This window comes from Oryctolagus cuniculus, chromosome 16, assembly GCF_051225735.1.
Source record: "Oryctolagus cuniculus isolate XC-2025 breed Fujian yellow rabbit chromosome 16, ASM5122573v1, whole genome shotgun sequence".
Classification (NCBI taxonomy): domain Eukaryota; kingdom Metazoa; phylum Chordata; class Mammalia; order Lagomorpha; family Leporidae; genus Oryctolagus; species Oryctolagus cuniculus.
Window position 1 is genome coordinate 23,862,267 of NC_142882.1, and position 19,232 is coordinate 23,881,498.

General features: G+C 51.8%; 1 protein-coding gene across 8 annotated transcripts in view; it reads right to left on the reverse strand.

Moving 5' to 3' along the window:
* The window catches only part of BRD4 (bromodomain containing 4), an 81,434-nt gene that overhangs the window by 28,086 nt on the left and 34,116 nt on the right, over positions 1–19,232 (reverse strand). For 7 of the 8 annotated variants that reach the window (XM_070058790.2, XM_070058791.2, XM_070058787.2 and 4 more), the window contains exon 2: positions 1,507–1,825. In XM_070058790.2, the coding sequence (XP_069914891.2) occupies positions 1,507–1,791 (285 nt within the window). In that variant the 5' untranslated portion in view covers positions 1,792–1,825. Of the gene's footprint in view, positions 1–1,506; positions 1,826–11,007; positions 17,894–19,232 lie in introns of those variants that run through there. The other variant, XM_070058788.2, reaches the window with a different exon arrangement.

Here is a 19,232-nt window from a genome sequence, read left to right on the forward strand (position 1 = left end):
CCTTGCACTTGCTCCAAGAGCATTACTTTTGAATGTGGACCCTGCATAGCTCAAAACAAATACTGCAAACTCCCCTGAGTGACCCAGATCTCCACGGTCAGTTGCTGACACTCCTTGGCCTCTTTTCTGCCTCTGGCCTTTTTCTTGAGCCAGTTTATTACTCAGACCTAAGGGGCCCCCTTCTGGCTTCTTCCAGCCAGGAAGCGTGAATGTGGCAGAGGGTGGGTCACTCCGCCTCAGAAGCAGTGCCAGCACTCCAGACATAGACTGGGTCAGTGGCTACAACCACTTAATTCACCCACTGGAGAGGGGTACAGCACCTGGCACACAGCAGAGGCAATTTAAAGACAATCAGCCCTCGAAGGTGGAAGAAAAGAAAGCAAACCTCTATTCTGCCTGCTCCCCGAGGCCGAGCTGTGCTTACAGAGCTGCCTGCTTAGAATGCAAACAAGGGCGAATTCTCTAGAGAAAGCGGAGAGGAACAGGGATGAAAAAGAACACGAACAGCCTTGCTCAACCTGCCTTTCCTCTGGTCAAGGCCATCTCCACACGCTTGCTCCCCGGGGATCATCTTACTTCCCCTGGAGCAGGAGAGTAGCCAAACACTGAAGGCAGTCAAGTCGGGGTTGGGCATCACAGACTAAACTGCTGCTTGCAACACTCATGTCCCAATCAGCGTGCCTGAGACCAAGTCCTGGTTCCTCCACTTCCTGCTAATGCATCTTAGGAGGCAGCACGGAAGACTCAAGTACTTGGGCACCTGCCATCCATGTGCAAGACCCTTCTGGCTTCAGCCTGGCCCAGCCCCAGCTGCTGTGGAGTGAACCAGTGAATGGAAGATTTCTCCCTTCCAAACACATAAAAATAAATCAATAATAATAATAAAAAAGACACCAAGTCCCGTATACAAGGGCATGGGTTTGATCCCTTGCTCCAGCTCCCTGCCACCCACATGACCTACAACCTCGATTGTGCTCCCAGCTTCAGTCGCAGCCATTGTAGGTTTTTGGATAGTGAACCAGCACGAGAGAGATCTGTCTCTCTAAAATCTAAGTAAGATTTTTTTTTAAAATAAATAATAATAAAAAAAAATCCACTTTCCTTTCCTACCTGGTGCTCTGGGTGATAACGGCAACCTCTACTGGAGCAGACCAGACTCCCTCCACCACGGTCTGACTGAGCACAGCTACTTCTACAGGGCCTACAGGTCCGCCACAGCTGAAGAGGAGGGTAGCCAGGACCATCAAAGAGCTCTAGGTAACCCTTCCCCCTCGTTTCAGCTTCTCCACATCTTCTCCAGGAGCCCGATATCTTAAGACACTGGACTCCTTCTTTCTTCTTCCCCATCTCTGTCCGTCAGGATGTAGCAAGGGCCTCGTGGGGCTGAGTACTGGCACTCAAAGCTGGGTCCTGATAGATCTATCTGCACCCTTCCCCCCGAGTCTGCAGGAAATACATAGAGAAGCCATGAGGTTGCAGGCCCTGGGCCCTGCCCAGGTTACTCACAGGGAGGTTCAGCTTGACGGCGTCCACAGGCTGCTGGAAAGGCCACGCAAACTGATGCTTCCATAGCGTCTTGAGCACCACTCTGAGCAGGTATTGCAGCTGGTTGGTCTGCCTCTTGGGCTTGTTGGGGTTGGAGGTCTCCGGGGGCGGGGGGTTGGTGCTGGCTGTGTTGGCTGGCTGGGGTTGGGCCTGGGCCTGCGTTGTAGACATTTGGGAGGTTTCCAGTCCATCCCCCATTACTGGCGGATTTCTCAATCTCGTCCCAGGGCCGCTCTCCGCAGACATGCTAGTGATCCCATCACATTCTTCACTGGGCACTCTACAAGGGAAGAGAAAAGTCCTCATCAGAGACCACCCAGCAAATAGGCACCCCTCTTGACGGTGTCCCCACTGGCTGCAGCCTCCAAGGACTGAAGGCCCTGCGGGTGGCTGCTCAGGTTGGGGAGTGCCACTTGATGCACCAACTAAAGGGGCCCGAGCGCCTGCTCTCAAAGATTTGCCACTCAGCAGGGAAGAGAGATCCCATACCAAAGGCGAGAGGTAGGGCAAGGGCTGAGGGTGGACCAGGACTTGGCAGGGGCTCTGGGCACCACGGAGCCTCTCAGGAAGGAGGTACAGTAAAGCACATTCCACACGTCTGCCCATCCCCTCTCCCGCCTGCGACCTCTGAAGTGACACTGCCTGTGTGCTGAAGAGAATCTGCAAGCCTCCAGACACGGCACTTACATCCAAGCCCTCATTTGCCCCTGTGGCTCACAAGGGCTGTGGGGCAGGAGGTGGCGCCTGCCCACCTCCAATGACCATGCAGTGTGCTGCCAAGGGCTCCAGGCCATGGCCTCCTGTTAACTTAGGAGCATTTTCTCCGTTGTTTAAATAATGTATGTCTGCTGCTCATCAAAGAGATCCCACAAGGTTACTGCTAATAACAGAAAAATAAATCCATTCTTAACCTACTGTTTTATTAACTACAAAGGGCGCCTCCCCTGGCAACTACACAGCCCTCCCCTCCCCGCCCCCAGCAGCAGTGCCTGCCTCAAACTCCTGGTCTGGCAGTGCCCTCCCTTCCCTGCTGAGGGCCACACTAACACTGCACCCCCTGCAGGCACACATAATCTCAGACTGGGGTTTCTATGTTTCTATTGCCAAAATGCCCTCCAGAAACATAGCAGCCCATCCCTTATGGGGCCCAAAAGTCCCCACACTTCAGTAATGCGAAGAAGTATCTGCTCAAGTACGGACTAGCCATTTGCCAACTTCCTGCATACATTCTGCTTATGACACTTTTCTATTGGCAAGGCAAAGGGTCTGGCCAACTTCAGGTTCCCCAGTCCCAAGGGGAGGAAAAAAAAAATCTCTGTAAGTGGGGAGCTGCCACATCCAAAAAGCATCACTATTGTAAAAAAACCAGGAAAAAGGCAAGAGTTGAGGAACACGGGGCAGGTTTTTGAACCACAGCAGTCTGGGAGGCAGAGGGGACAAGAAGAGACAGGGCAAGCTGGCTGGCTCCATCAGAGCTGGCACGATGGAGTGCATTTCGTGGGTCGAGCTGCGGCTTTTTGCCCAGCCCAAACCAGGCACCCCAGCTGCTGCTGAATTACATTGTAATTCAGTGCAAGTGTCATTTAGACCCAGGCTCCCAGAGATTTACAAATTACTTTTTTTTTTTTTTTTTTTTTTTGACAGGCAGAGTGGACAGTGAGAGAGAGAGAGAGAGAGAAAGGTCTTCCTTTTACCATTGGTTCACCCCCCAATGGCGGTGGCGGCCAGCGTGCTGCTGCCGGCGCACTGCGCTGATCTGAAGCCAGGAGCCAGGTGCTTCTCCTGGTCTCCCATGTGGGTGCAGGGCCCAAACACTTGGGCCATCCTCCACTGCACTCCCGGGCCACAGCAGAGAGCTAGCCTGGAAGAGGAGCAACCGGGACAGAATCTAGTGCCCCAACCGGGACTAGAACCCAGGGTGCCGGTGCCGCAGATGGAGGATTAGCCAATTGAGCTGCGGTGCCGGCCAACAAATTACCGTATTTTAAAAGCACCAGGGCAGGGTGGGGGCACTAGTTACATGAAGCAACTCTGTGCTCCATCATCCTGGAGCCCTGGACAGCCGAACCTCCTGGTCCACTGTGGCAAGAACGGCTGGCCCACACACAGGTCCCAGCTGTGGCATGGATCTGAGCGCTGACAAAGGACTAGGAACACTAACCTTCCCAGAAAGACAGCTTCTTCCTCCCTTGACACTCTGGCTGACTGGAGGTACAGCCAGCACCCTGCTGGAGAAAGCACTGTACTAACAGGCTGCCACAAAAGGGGACCCACATGGGAGCAGTCCAAGGCCATCTCGTATAAGATTTTCAAGGTGGCCGGGAACAAAGCCAACTCAGAAGCAGGGAGGGGAGTGACTGGCAGTGATACACACACTACACACTGGAGCTCATGCAGTTGGCCTGAGGACACTTTGTGTCTGCTCTTCTTTTCACTCTTTCTCACTAAATAGAAGAGAGACTTAAGAGTGCTTTTTGCCTACTCAGAGAGGAAAGGTAAACCTGAATCACTCATCAGTCCTCTGGCTCACGGGAGAAGACTGCACTGTGGAAGAAAACACACTCATGCCATCTGTGTAGGGACATCCACCACTCCACATGTGTTTAGTGGGGCCTGGCCGGGACCAGGTTGCCAGGCTGGCACTCAGAATCTGCACCCTCCCAGGGTAACTCCTGGCACCCAAGAACAGAAGGGATGGCGACCTTTATGGAAGACGTGGTTTTCCTGGGAAAGGCCCAACTCAGAAAAACCCAGTAGGGGGTTCTGGGTGGGCTTGGCAGAGCCGAAGCCATGTCTCACCGGATGGGGCTGCCTAAGACACTCCCTCATGCCACTGGGGGACTGATGGGACAAGTGTGGCCAGGGCTGACTGCCATGTGGTCTCAGAAGTGCCTGTAGCATGAACCATGGCACAGCAGCTGGGATGGAGATGTTGCTGGTGGGGAGACACAGGCACAGGAGGAGGGTGTGTGCTATGTGATGGCAGCTCAGGTTGGGACAGAAGCCTGAAAAAAACAGTGTGGGCTCCCGAAAGCAAAGGTCAGAGGAAACACAGCCTGTGGACAGGAGGCAGCCAGACCGACCGACCAGGAAGAGAGCACTCCTAGGAGCTGGAGGGAAAGTCAGAGGCATCGAGAACACAGAGAGACGAGAGATCTAGGGCCTCCAGCCAAGAGCACACAGCTGCTAACCAGGGAGGGGTTGGATAGAGGCCATGTTCCAGAAGCTGCATGTGGCTATGCATGCAGCCTTGCCCAGAGGACATGCCACCTTCATTCCTGCAATGAGCAGCAAGACAGAACAGGGTTTCTCCAAGCTCTTAGGTGAGTGAGAGCCAACAGGTAGGACCTCAGAGATGCAGGGTCTCCAGCCACCTCAAGTGACACAACAAAACCTGGCTGGGGCTGTGGGAAGCTCTGCAGAACCGGGTTCCTGGGGCCACTGGGGAGCAAGTGAAGTCACTCACTAAGGTTCTGGTATTAATATGTAGAGTCCAAGTTTGGAGCTAGTACAAAAGGTCATGGTTTAAGGTGTTAGCAAACTGTATTATCTGTAGAATTTAACAACACCCCTTTGTTCTTATGGGGCTTAATTTTACTGATATTCATGTGTAGCTTTCAAGCTAAGGGTACCGCACGGGGTAGGCACTGTGGCACAGCAGACTAAGAACACATCCATTATCAGAGTTTGGGGTGGCATCCCTGCTTCTCTGCTTCTGACCCAACTTCTGGGAGCAAGAAGGTGATGGCTCAAGTGTGTAGGCCTCTGCCACTCACACAGGAGACCAGGTTGGGGTTCTGGGCTCCTGGCTTCAGTCTGGGCATCTGGGGAGTGAACCAGCAGATGGAAGATCTGTGTCATGCTGCCTTTCAAGAAAATAAACATTTTTAAAAAGTATACTATTTAAAAAAGAGTAAAAAGGAGCCAGTGCTGTAGCATAGCGGGTAAAGCTGTCATCTGCTGTGCCGGCATCCAATATGGGCACTGGTTTGCATTCTGGCTGCTCCACTTCTGATCGAGCTCTCTGCTATGGCCTTGGAAAGCAGAAGATGACCCAAGTCCTTGGGACTCCGCACCCGTGTGGGACACCTGCAAGAAGCTCCTGGCTTTGGATCAGCAGAGCTCATGGAAGACCTCTCTCTCTGCCTTTCCAATAAATAAATATAATACACACACAAACTTGCTCTTCAAATGATATTTCCAGAATGAGGGAAGGAACAGGTAAGTGAAATTCTTTCCTAAACATATGGTACAAAGGGCTTAAATCTAAGCTGAATTAATAATAACAAAAAAGGAGTAAATGGTTTTAAAGTAACTTCCAAGTACACCAATCTCAAGTCCGGAGGGGTAAGAGGAGAGGCGTGGCGAGTGCCTCCAGCAGAGCCGTGGAGGCAGGGACCAGTGAGACAAGAACCATGCACCAGGAGCCTCTGGCCCAGGCAGAGACAGCTACACCACTCAGGGGAAATTCTGGTGGAGGAACAGCACCATAGTCGGGGAAGGAAGGGCATCGTGGGGCTTCAGGATACCTGGTGTCTGCTGGGGAGGCTCTCATAGCAGGACTGATGGAAGAGGATGAGGGCACAACAAGAGGACCCTGTTCTGAGGGGAGGAGGTGAGGCCTCTCACCGCTGGAGAAGCTTGAGCCAGGGATGTGCAGTGGGGTTTAGAAGGCACGTCTAAGGTGCTGATACAGTGCACACCCAGCACCCATCGGGTGAGCAGGGACACAGGCTGCTGGGCCCCGGTGAGGCTCATCCCCCCAAGAGGAAGCAGCCCTGAACACTTTCCTCTCCTTCACAACAGGCGCAGACAGCCCCCCCCAAGTCAAGGAAGCAGAACTCTCTGCTCATAAGGTAAACCAACGTTTCCTAAAGAAAACCGTTCTCTCGAACTTTGCCTGCTCTTGGTGTTTAAGCCTTTACAAACTACAGATCGCCTTTCCCAGCCAGCCGGCTTACATCCGATGCATGATAACATCCAGATGCTCCCAACAATGCCAACATTGCTTCCGATCCCATCCTCACTTCACAGATGAGAAACTAAGGCAGAGAGAAGCCACTCACCCAGGAGGTGGAGCCCAAGTCTGAGCAGCCACAGTGCCCCAGGACCCGGCCTCTGGTTCCTGGACAGTTTAAGTTGGTAACAAACTGCTGGGGATGGCAGTCCAGATGGGAAGGTATGATGTGGGAAGATGCCACATGGGGAGGGCCAAGAGTGACAGGTGCCACTCATGGCCTACATCCACTGTGGGCCTAGGCAGTCCCCACGCCTCAAGGTCACACTCTGACCCAGTACAATGCTTTGGCCTCACAGCCTACCTCTCACAACTCAGCCTTCCCATCACCTCAGGAAAATGTCAAGAACGCACTCATACTACCTATGGTGCAGGGATTGTGTGAGAACTAGCCAGAACTTTCTGTTTGCTGTGGGCTAAGGAACAGGCACCACTGAGTTGGTCTATTCGGAGGCACAAAGCCACTCAGGCCAGCCTCCTTGGGTAAATCTTTCCACAGGGGCCACCACCACACCACACCGCCTTAAGCCTTTCTCTTGCTACACCTGCTGCCAGGACACAAACGGACATGACATAAGGCCCCACAACACCTGGTGCTACCCTGCTCACCATCCAGGGGCTTCCAGCTAGGCCTCAGAGCCGTGCAAGAGGAAAGCAGCCCATGCCCTGGCACACAGTGTGGTGACTCCAAGACTCAGTGATTGTGTCCTGAGCTCCGGTGGGCCGGGCTCAGCTGACCTGATATTCTCCTGAACGATCAAGCAAAATCATACTGGGGGAAACAACACAAAGAAGGGGAGGGCTGCTCTGGCTGCAGACAGGGAGAGGCTGCCCTGTGCTGCTCTGCAGGGACGATCAACGAGACCTGGGGGTGAGGGGTGAGACAGTTCTGCAGAGAAGAGGGGTACCGCACATGCGCAGAGCAAAAGGAAAGTAAATGGGGTGCGCATGACAGAGCAGACCCCACCCCGTCTACAACCACAACCTAAAAGACTGGAAAATGCTCCTCCCTCTCCAATGAATTTCTGCTGACCTGTGGCCAAGAGGCGGAAGCCACCATTCCCTAGGTAAGAGTTCCTGTTCCCAACAGTTTAGAGGGGGAAGAAGGAAAAACAGAAGTCAGGGAGTTCCATGATTTCCAAACTGAGAGCCCATGTGCCCCAGGATGCCATGATAAACCAGAGCCACTGGCAGACACTACCTGCGACTGACAGCTGTCCGTCAGACAGTGCTCTACTCCCTTCAACAACACCACAACTCGCAAAGCTTACTGCTGTGTGCAACACAAAAGCAAATACTACATAAAAAAATCAACATGAACAGAAAATCCAAGTGGTGGTGTCCTACCCGAGCACAGGGACATGTGTCCCATTAAGAAGTAACCACAGGGGCTGGCGCTACGCTGCAGCGAGTAAAGCCATTGCCTGCAGTGCTGGCATCCCATATGCGTGCCGGTTTGAGTGCCGGCTGCTCCACTTCTGATCCAGCTCTCTACTATGGCCTGGGAAAGCAGTAGAAGATGGTCCAAGTCCTTGGGCCCCTGCTCCCTTGTTGGAGAGCCAAAAGAAGCTCCTGGCTCCTGGCTTCTGATTGGCTCAGCTCTGGCTGTTTTGGCCATTTGGGGAGTGAACCGGTGGATGGAAGACTTCCCTCTCTGCCTCTGACTCTTCAATTCTGACTTTCAAGTAAAATAGATTCTTTTTTTAAAATAAGTAACCACAGTTATCTAAGAATAAAACAAGAATATTTATCCAGGGGCCAGCACTGTGGCAGAGCTGGTAAAGCCACCTCTTGTAATGATGTCATATATGGGCACAGGTTGAAGACCTGGGCTTCACTTCCAATCCAGCTCTCTGCTATTGCCTGGAAAAGCAGTAGAACATGGCCCAAGTGCTTGGGCCCCTGTACCTGCGTGGGAGACCCGGAAGGAGGTCCTGGCTCCTGCCTTTGGATCAGCTCGGCTCTGGCTGTTTCAGCCACTTTGAGAGTGAACCAGCAGGTGGAAGACATCTCTCTCTCTCTGCCTTTTCTGTTAACTCTGCCTTTCAAATAAATTAATTATTTATCCTGAGGCCAGCGCTATGGTACAGTGGTTAAACCACCACCTGGGAAGCCAGCATCCTATATGGGTACTGGTTTGATTCCTGGCTGCTCCATTTCTGATCCAGCTCCCTGCTAATGCCCCTGGGAAAGCAGCAGCAGATGGCCCAAGTACTCAGGCCATTGCGCCCACATGGGAGACATGGAAGAAACTCTTGGCTTTGGCCTGGTGCAGCCCTGACTGCTGCATCTATTTGGGGAGTAGACTAGAGGATGGAAGATTTCTCTGTAACTCTGCCTTCTCTGCCATTCAATCAAATGAATCTTTCAAAAACAAAAATTTGTCCTTACAACTGACATGTTTTATTTCTTTAAAATAGTAACACAGTGGTTGAGACAAAAACTTGTACCTAACTACCCACTAAAACTGCTGGGTATTTCCTCTGGCCTCAGAGCATCATGAAAACAGACACTTAGGGGTATTCTGAACCTCCTGTTTGGGAACTTTTGGTCTGATGAAGGTAAAATATTAATGGTCCCTAATTTCACAGACCTCTGATGAAACATGCTTGCTTTTAAGGATAGTGTCTCACCCAGGGGGTCTGAGAGACCTCTGAGGATAACACAATTGTAGTATCTTTCATCTTTTTACATAAAATACTTTCATTTCCTTTGACATTCTTACCAGTCAACCAGCCAACAATCCATATTAGAAATGAAAGATATGGAACATTTTATTTCAAACACATCTCAAATAAGTTCAGTGAAGTTCCAGCATTTTCTGCAAGGATGGGGCTCCTACTTGGAAAGCAGGTGACAGCAAGCCCTCTGTCGCCCCTCCGACTGCTATCCTGACATGGCTTTTCGGGGGTCTGGATGAGCTCTGTTCTGAGCTGACTCATCACACAGAAGCCTGCCCCAGAACAGTCAGGAAACCAGGCAGAGAACAGAGAAAAGAAGGGTCAGGGAAGAGGGCACAGACTCAGGGAGGGCCCACACAACAGCTCTCCTGCCGAACAGAGACCTGTTTAGAGCCTTAAGCCAGCTGCCACCACCCATCTGCACTGGGCATAGGAAAGCTCACCAGCAGGGTACTGGCCACTCCCTGGGCTGACATTCTACGCGAGCATCTGATGTGTGTGGGGCCTGGTTAATCTACAGAGTGGTCCATGGCGGCGGCAGCATCATCATCATCATCATCATCCCCATGGCAACAGAGCAGTAGAGCAGGTGGTGGCCTGCGAGGCAGGAGGTCACTTGCAGCAGCTGTGAAGTTCAAGTGCTCTGTTTCGCAGCTGCCTCTGCCCAGAAGGCATGGGGTCGACCACCATGAGGGGCATAGGCCCTGGCAGGCCTATGCGCAGTGCAGAAGCTACTGAACATCACCTGGGCCACAAGTGGGGTCCTGAGCCTGCCTTCTAGTTGTGCAACTTCTAAACAATTCCAACTTTGCAAAGAAATCAGCTGAGCTGCGGCCCACACAGGGTGCACGTTGTAATGTATGCTTCCGAAGTGCAAGAGGCCCGAGAAGATGGGGCTTGACCTTGTCTCAGGCCAAACAAAGCGACTGCAGGGGTCAGCTGACCACTCGTCTATCACGAAATTACAAATTCACAGCCGCATGTATCTTTAAGACAGGAGGTCACCTCCCCAGCAAGGCAAGACTCTTGTACAAAGCATCACTGGTCAGATGCAAGAGCGGGACCGTGACCGTGGAGGGAGAGAGACATACACACACAATCACCCTGGCCATCTCTCAACACTGGCCAATCTGCAGCAGGTCTTGGTTTGTCCTTGACCATGGTAATCTGATACAGCAGGCCTGCTTTCCCTCCTGGGCACAGAGCAGCAGCTACTTCACATTCACGACGACGGCCTCATTTAATTGTGCAATCTATGTCAGTGGGGAGGCGCAAACAGGATTACTTTTCCATCTGACCAGCTCAGGCAGCTGGTGAGAACAGCGCTGTCGTGTCACCAGACTGTACGGCCTGGAGCTGGGCCAGTGGCTGTGTGCCGAGGCAGCTCTGAGAGGCCTTAATCCTCCTTTGCGTAGCTTGTACACACCCTGCCAAGCAGGGCCCCAGCACCTGAGACTCTGCAGGACCACAGACCCTGCAGCTTGCCTTCAGCCAGGCGAGCCAAGGCAGATGAGCAAGCCTTCCTGCTAGGGGAACACGAAACATACTCAAGCTCTCTGTCCCCCACTGGAGGGGACATGAGCCAACAAGGACTTTGCAGCCAGGACAAGGACCAGAAGTCAGACCTAGGCAGGCCACAAGCCCAACAATCAGAATTCCAGTTCCTCTGCTGTAGAAACCAAACAGCAGGCCAATTAAATCAGCAGTACTGAGGTGCAGGTGTTTAGCCTGGCAGTTTTGCTGGTGCAGGATGCCTTGCCGTACCTCATAGTGCCTGGGCTGGACCCCAGCTCTGGCTCCTGATTACAGGGTCTTGCCTCTCCAACTGGTGGCAGTGGGAAACACCTGGAGCAGTTCAGGCACAAGGAAACAGTCCACTGTTAGAAATGGGTTACAAACTGATGAGCTAATCTGGGCAGATGGGCTCAAGAATTTAAAATGCCCTGAGTTCAGGCTAGGCTAATTTGTCTTACAGAAGACAACCAAGAAACAGACACTGTCAGCTGTGCAAGACACAGAACGAGTCCAAGCACCTCATTCTGCCATCACCACACCACGAAAGCAGCCACACACAATCTTGTATCAGATGAGCCTGGCAGTGTGCCAATAAAACTATCCCAAGGGTCACGGTTTGCAGCCCCTACTCCATACACTTCTAGACTTTGTGGCAAGGGAAATGTGATGAAATGCTAACACAGAAAAGCAAATGCAAAAATCTCAAATGAGGTGTGCATGTGTGCAGAAAACAGAATCATAGAATGGGAGCTGGCACTGTGGCATAGCAGGTTAAAGCCCTTGCCTGCAACGCCAGCTTCCCATATGGACGCAGGTTTGAATCCCGGCAGCTCCCTCTGCTATGGCCTGGGAAAGCAGTGGAAGATGGCCCAGATGTTTTGGTCCCTGCACCCACGTGGGAGACCAGAAGAAGCTCCTAGCTTCCTGATCGGCTCAGCTCTGGCTGTTGCAGTTATTTGGGGAGTGTTGAACCAGCAGATGTAAGACTTCTGTCTTTCAAATTAATATAATACACCCTAGGCCGGCAACGCGGCTCACTAGGCTAATCCTCCGCCTACCGGCACCGGCACACCGGGTTCTAGTCCTGGTCGGGGCGCCGGATTCTGTCCCGGTTGCCCCTCTTCCAGGCCAGCTCTCTGCTGTGGCCAGGGAGTGCAGTGGAGGATGGCCCAGGTGCTTGGGCCCTGCACCCCATGGGAGACCAGGAAAAGCACCTGGCTCCTGGCTCCTGCCATCGGATCAGCGCGGTGCGCCGGCCGCGGCGGCCATTGGAGGGTGAACCAGCGGCGAAGGAAGACCTTTCTCTCTCTCTCTCACTGTCCACTCTGCCTGTCAAAAGAAAAAAATCCTAAAAAAAAAAAAACAACAACAACAACAACAACAAAAAAAAACCAACCAAACAAGTGGGACATGGTGTGAGGCTGGTGGGTGGCTGTGCCTCCTGACACTGAGACCAACAGGCTCTTTGCCATCTATGCCTTGCACAAGCTCCATGGCATGTGTCAGCTGCCTCCACCTGCTGAGCCAGCCTCCAAGCTCTGGTACTTGCTAAGCCCCCAACTTACAGACAGCAAAGATGATGACAGAAATCTGACAATTGCATGCTCCTCACCGACTCAGGTGTGTCCTTCAAAAGCTAAGAGTGACATTTTCCTCCTGGCTCTCTCTTCTAAAGCTACTACTCCATCTCCTTTTATCCCATTTTCTAAAAGGTGTGGGCTATGTGGCACTGAGATTAATCTATAGTACAATGTACCATGATTTATTAATTTAGAAACAAAAGTTCTGCTTTGAGACGGAGACTCAAGATGGCCAGAGGGCAGTGCAGATCACAAGGCAGAGGCTGGAGTGAGGCCAAGAACTTCTCTCCACTGATCACTAGGGGATTCCTAGTAGGAAGGAAACACTGGAGACTACTCTGCAGGACAGCACGAATGGGAGGTTCACTTCTTAGAGGATGCAGAATTAAGATTTTTTTTTTAAAGGTGGGGGCGGGAGGGAAGAAGGCAGAGAGAACTTCCATTTACTTGTTTATTACCTAAATGCCACCAACAGCCAGGGCTGGGCAAGGCCAAAGCCTGGAGGCTTCCTTCCATGTCTCCTAAGAGTAGCAGGGACCCAATTACTTGAGCCGTCACCTGCTGCCTCCCAGGGTGCATGTTAGCAAGAAGCTAGATTGGAAATGGAACGGCGATTTCAAACAGGCATAGGATGTAGGTGACGTGGGCGATGCAGGCGTCTCAAATGGTTATCTTAACTACTGCATGGGAGATGTGCCCCTTAGAGGACACAAAATTAAAATGAAAAGTCTGAAAGGAGTGATAAATCTAGGTTTAGTCAAAATAAAAATGACAGCTGTGGACTGTCCCTGGAACAGACAGAAAGGATAAAAGCCAAGTTCTAGGTGGGTGACTCGTGCAGCACTAAGATGCTGCTTGGAGCATCTGCATCCCACTTCAGAGTCCCTGGAGGCAGCAGTGATGGCTCAAGTATTTGAGTCCCTGCCATCCACACAGGACTCCCAGATTGAGTTCTGGGCTCTGGGTTTTGGTCTGATTCAGCCCTAACTGTTTTGGGCATTTTGGAGAGGGAATCAGCAGGAGGAAGATTTTTGTCTGCCTTTCTGAATAAACAAAATAATTTTTGAAGGTATGTTTTAAGAAGTTAGCTTCTTAGGCCAGCGCCGGGGCTCAACAGGCTAATTCTCCGCCTGTGGCAGATTCTGTCCCGGTTGCCCCTCTTCCAGGCCAGCTCTCTGCTGTGGCCCGGGAGTGCAGTGGAGGATGGCCCAAGTGCTTGGGCCCTGCACCCGCATGGGAGACCAGGAGAAGCACCTGGCTCCTGGCTTCGGATCAGCGCGGTGCGCTGGCTGCAGAGCACCAGCTGCAGTGGCCACTGAGGGATGAACCAATGGAAAAGGAAGACCTTTCTCTGTGCACTCTGCTTGTCAAAAAAAAAAAAAAAAAAAAAAAAAAGGTTAGCTTTTTCATGAATGGAATTTAAAATGATGATGATGATGATAGCCATGGCATTTCCAGCAGAAAACACCAAGGAGACATGTCAGTGTCAACCTCCATGTGTGTGAACAAGGCAGTCGTTGGGGCTTTGGGAAGCCAATGAGAGGGAGATGAGTGAAATGCCATCTGGGCACAGTGAGACCTGTGGTGGGTAAGCAGAAACACCTGTGAACTGGTGCACAGACCCCCAGAGGGAAAGCAGACTTCACAGGAGACAGCAGTCTGGGTGGCAGGGGCCCACTGTGCTTCTAAGTTTCTTCTCAAAGCAGCAGAGCACAGGCTGAGACAGCACAACTTAAGGCCTCCCGGCACCCACCACACCTACTGGAGACTAGAGGGGCTCAGGGGCTCTGGGAACAGGCTAAGTGCAAGTGCTCCCACAGCCATCATGGGCCTTACACCAAGTGTTATCTCAGCCGTGACCGTGCAGGGTGCTATCCCAGAGGGAATGCCAAGGCAGGTCCACAACAGCCAAGGAGCCAGTAACAGATACGTTCACGAGGGCAAGGCCACGCACTTGGTTGGCTGTGAGACACCAAAGCTTGCTTTCCTCAGTGAAGGGGGACGGGTGACTTTTCTTCAACAATACTATGCTGGGCTGGTTACTTTGAAGCTGCATTTTATAAGATCTGGCAATGACGACCTGTCCTCTACCTCACCTTTCATCAGGTACAAAAACCCAAACTGGGGGGCCAGCACTGTGTTGTAGAAGGGCTAAACCTCTGCCTGTGGCACTAACACCCCATATGGGTGCCGGTTTGTGTCCCAGCTGCTCCTCTTCTGATCCAGCTCTCTACTGGTGGCCTAGCAAAACAGTGGAGGATGGCCCAAGAGCTTGGGCTCATGCACCCACGTGGGAGACCCAGCTCCTGGCTCCAGATCAGCCCAGCTCAGGCCGCTGTGGCCATTTGGGGAGTGAACCAGCAGACAGAAGACCTCTCTGTCTCTCCTCGCTGTATCCATAACTCTGCCTCTTAAATAGGTAAATAAAATCTACATAAAAAAAAAAAAGTAAGCTGGGTAGTGGAGGGGTGGGTGGGAGTGGCCATGGGGAGGGGATGATCACTTTTCTCAAAGAAAAGGGAACACAAAAACTGTCACAAAATTGTCAGCTGGAAAGGCCCCAAGTCCCCAGTTTACAAAGAGGGAACTGAGGCCTGGCCCAAGGCCCAGAGAGAACCAGAGCTGATCTGACAATGCCTAAACGGCCAGACTTCAACTTCCACAACTTCCTGACCTTGAGTAAACTGCCCAGATAACCACCACCACGTGCTGCTGGGGAGCCCTCAGCAAACATCCAAAGTGCACTTCTGCTCGATTCACTCAGGTTGGTGTGACAAGGAAGCTTGGATTTAAGTAACAGTTTCTCAATCTTGGAAACTTTCAGAACGTAAAGGTGCTGAAAAGGGACAAAATCCACACTACATCAGATGATCATAGCTAAGGAAGCAAACAATGTAGCAAAGAGCTGTGGCTCTGTGCAGACTCAAGTTGCTCTTTACCCTCAATTCCACCTGCCTCCCTGAATAAAGACCTGTAGAAGCCAAGCCCTCCAAGCTGTGACACTAGCAAAACAGCCAGTGGTGGTGCTGTCACCAGCCCTTGTGGTCTGCAAGCTCTGACATCAGGCAGTATGAGGCCTACTGCCCTTCCCTCACTTCCCCGCTCTACACACCTCCTCGGGAGGGAGCCACGCTGGGCAGGTGCCCCACCTCCCTCCTGAGGACCTGGAGCCAGAAGCCCAACAAAAGGGGAAAGGGGTGTCTTTCATGTATGTGGTAAAGCCAACCAGGCCTGTTCCCCTGGACCCCCAGCAGGTAAGAGATGTGCCAGATGACCCCCCCCTTTCCCCTACCCTGACACAAACAGAGGAGTCAATGCAGCGTGGGGGCATGAGGCCTTAATCAGGCACCAGGGCACTCAGAGGCCAGGAGAGATGATGAGACTCCAGCCTGTATGGAGGATGCCAGCTTCATGCCTGCACCGTATATGCATGTATCTAACACAAACCTGCTGCATCCCTTAGGAGTGCTGGCTGGAGTACTAGCTGCTCCACTTCTGATGTGGCTTCCTGCTAATGAGCCTGGGAAGGCAGCAATGACTCAACTACTTGGGCCCCTGCCACACACGTGGGAGACTCAGATGGAATTCCTGGCTCCTGCCTGGCCCAGCCATGGCTCTTGTGGCCATTTGGGGAATGAAACCAGCAGATGAGAGAACTCTTTCTTGGCCGGCACCGCGGCTCAATAGGCTAATCCTCTGCCTGCAGTGCTGGCACCCCGAGTTCTAGTCACAGTCGCCCCTCTTCCAGTCCAGCTCTCTGCTGTGGCCCGGGAGTGCAGTGGAGGATGGCCTAAGTCCTTGGGCCCTGCACCTGCATGGGAGACCAGGAGAAGCACCTGGCTCCTGGCTTTGGATCAGTGCGGCGCGCTGGCCACGGCAGCCATTGGAGGGTGAACCAACGGTAAAAGGAAGATCTTTCTCTCTCTCTCACTGTCCACTCTGCCTGTCAAAAAAGACCCCTCTTTCCCTAAATTCTGCTTTTCAAATATATAAACAAACCTTAAAAAGCTAATGCCCATTATTGAACCCAATAAAGCCAAAGTATTACTTCAACATATAATCACTATAAGAAAAACTGAGACAGCTAACACTGTTTTCAAATGTTTGAAATCTAAGTGTACATATCACACATGCAGCACAGCTTAATTTGGGCAGCAAATTTTCACCCAAAATCTCTGGTCTGTACCTACAACTGCATCGGTTTAGAAAAAAATCACACTTAAAATAAGGGGCCAGCAGGTTAAGCCCTGGCCTGCAACATCACCATCACTTGTAAGCACCCACCCAGGTCCTGGCTGTGCCACTCCCAATCCAGCTCCCTGAAGAACAGAATGTGAACATTCTGATGCTCAAGAGCCCAGTGAAGTCAGTGCCGACCTGACCTGAAGATCCAGAAGATTTCATGGGTGAGGAGGTCAGGAGCACAGGTTTTAGGACCTACACACAAACTGCTTCCGTCCCCCACAGCTCCAGCTGTGCCTGCCATCGGCTTGCTGGACTGGAGGATGTCTTTCTCTCAGAGGACACTGACACAGGGCATGGGATGGGTGAACGTGTGTGACTCGAGGAAACACAACTTGAAAACTCTTAACAGGGGATGCAACCATGTTTAATTTTTTTTTTTAAGAAACAATTAAAAACCTCAACACTTTTTCTTGGGGTAAAAAAATCAACCTGTCCCTGCTGAACACTAACTCCCCTGGCAACCAGCACTCTGCCTTCTATCAATGTGACTGCTCTAGATAGCTCCTACGAGGGGAGTCACACACTTTAATGGGTTGTGATCTGTTTGTTTCACCCAGCATGTCTTCAAGGCTCATCCAAGTTAGAGCATCAGCCAGGGTTTCCTTCCTTGTAAAAGCTGATTCTATATACAGTCTCTGCTCTGACCAGTAAATCATTTTGTTTTTCAAAATTTATTCAAGGTGGCCAGTGTTGTGGCCTAATGGGTTGAGCCGCAGCCTTCAATGCCTGCATCTCATATGTGTGCTGGGTTCCAGTCCTGGCTGTTCCACTTCCGATCCAGCTCCCTGCTAATGCACCTAGGAAAGCGGAAGAGGACTGCCCAAGTCCTTGGGCCCCTGCACCCACATGGGAGACCTGGAAGCAGCTTCTGGCTCCTGGCTTTGGCCTGGCCCAGCCTAGGCTGTTGTGGACCTTTGGGGAGTGAAACAGCAGATGGAAGCTCGCTTGCTCTCCCTTTCTAACTCTGCTTTCCAAATAAATAAAATATATCTTAAATTTACTTGAGGCCGGCGCCGCGGCTCAATAGGCTAATCTTCCACCTGCGGTGCCAGTACACCGGGTTCTAGTCCCGGTTGCCCCTCTTCCAGTCCAGCTCTCTGCTGTGGCCCGGGAGTGCAGTGGAGGATGGCCCAGGTCCTTGGGCCCTGCACCTGCATGGGAGACCAGGAGAAGCACCTGGCTCCTGGCTCCGGATTAGCACGGTGCACTGGCAGCAGCAGTCATTGGAGAGTGAACCAACGGTAAAGGAAGATCTTTCTCTCTGTCTGTCTCACTGTTCACAATGCCTGTCCAAAAAAAAAAAAAAAAAAAAAAAATTTTTTTTTATTCGAAAGGCAGAACAGAGGAGGAGGAAAGGAAGGGTTAGGATCTTCCATCTGCTGGTTCACTCTTCCAATGGCCACAGTAGTAAGATCTGTGCCAGGAACTCCAGCTGGGTAGCAGGAGCCCAAGTACTTGGGCCATCTTTTTTTTTTTTTTTTTTTTGCCATCCTCCACTGCTTTCTCAGGCCACAGCAGAGAGCCAAACTGGAAGTGGAGTAGCCAGGTCTTGAACTGGCGCCCACAAGGATGCTGGTGCTTCAGGCCAGGGTGTTAACCTGCTGTACCACAGTGCCGGTTGGACCATTTTCTACTGCCTTCTCAGGGGCATTCAGCAGAGAGCTGGGACTTGCACCAGCACACCAACACAGGCTGCTGGTGTCACAGGTGGCAGGAGGCTCCACATGCCCTACTTGAGAGAGGCTTTCCGTGCCCCAGTCTCACTGTAAGGAGCATCTGTATGTGTCAATGCTGCTTATCCACTTGTCTACCAGTGAGCACATGCACCACCACGAATGCAAGTCAATATCCACTTCAATCGCTGGTTTACAGTGACTTTTCCCCACGTTTAAAAACAGATTTATTTGTTATTTGAAAGGCAGAGTTACAGGAGAGATGGAGTTTCCATCTGCTGGTTTACTCCCCAAATGGCCACAATGGCTGGGGCTGGGCCAGGCCAAAGCTAGGAGCTTCATCTGAGTCTCTCCTGGGGGTACAGTGACCTAAGCATTTAGGCCATCTTCTGCTGCTTTTCCAGGCACATTGGTAGGGAGCTGGATCAGAAGTGGAGCAGCCGGGCACAACCTGGTGTTCATTCAGGATGCCAGCACCACAGGCAGTGGCTTAACCTGCTACATCACAATGTTGGTCCCAAAAGTGCCTTATTCTTTTTTTAAAAAGATTTATTTATTTGAAAGGCAGTGCTACAGAGAGGGAGAGGGAGAGGGAGGGAGAGGGGGAGAGGGGGAGAGAGAGAGATACCAATCCTCCATCTGTTGGTTCACTCCCCAAATGGCTGCAACGGCCGGAGCAGGGCTGATCCAAAGCCAGGAGCCAGGAACAAATTCTAAGCTTCCCATGTGGGTGCAGGGGCCCAAGGACTTGGGCAATCTTCCCTTGCCTTCCCAAGCCATAACAGAGAGCTGGATTCAAAGAGGAACTAGAAATGGCACCTCAGATGGGATGCTGGTACTGCATGCAGAGGCTTAGCCCACTACCTGACCCCAAGAATGCCTTTATTCTTAAAAAGATGTCTGCTGAAGCGCAGAAGAGAGAAAACATCTGTGACATGAGTTTCAAAGAATTTAGGGGGGAAAGTGCACTGATGAA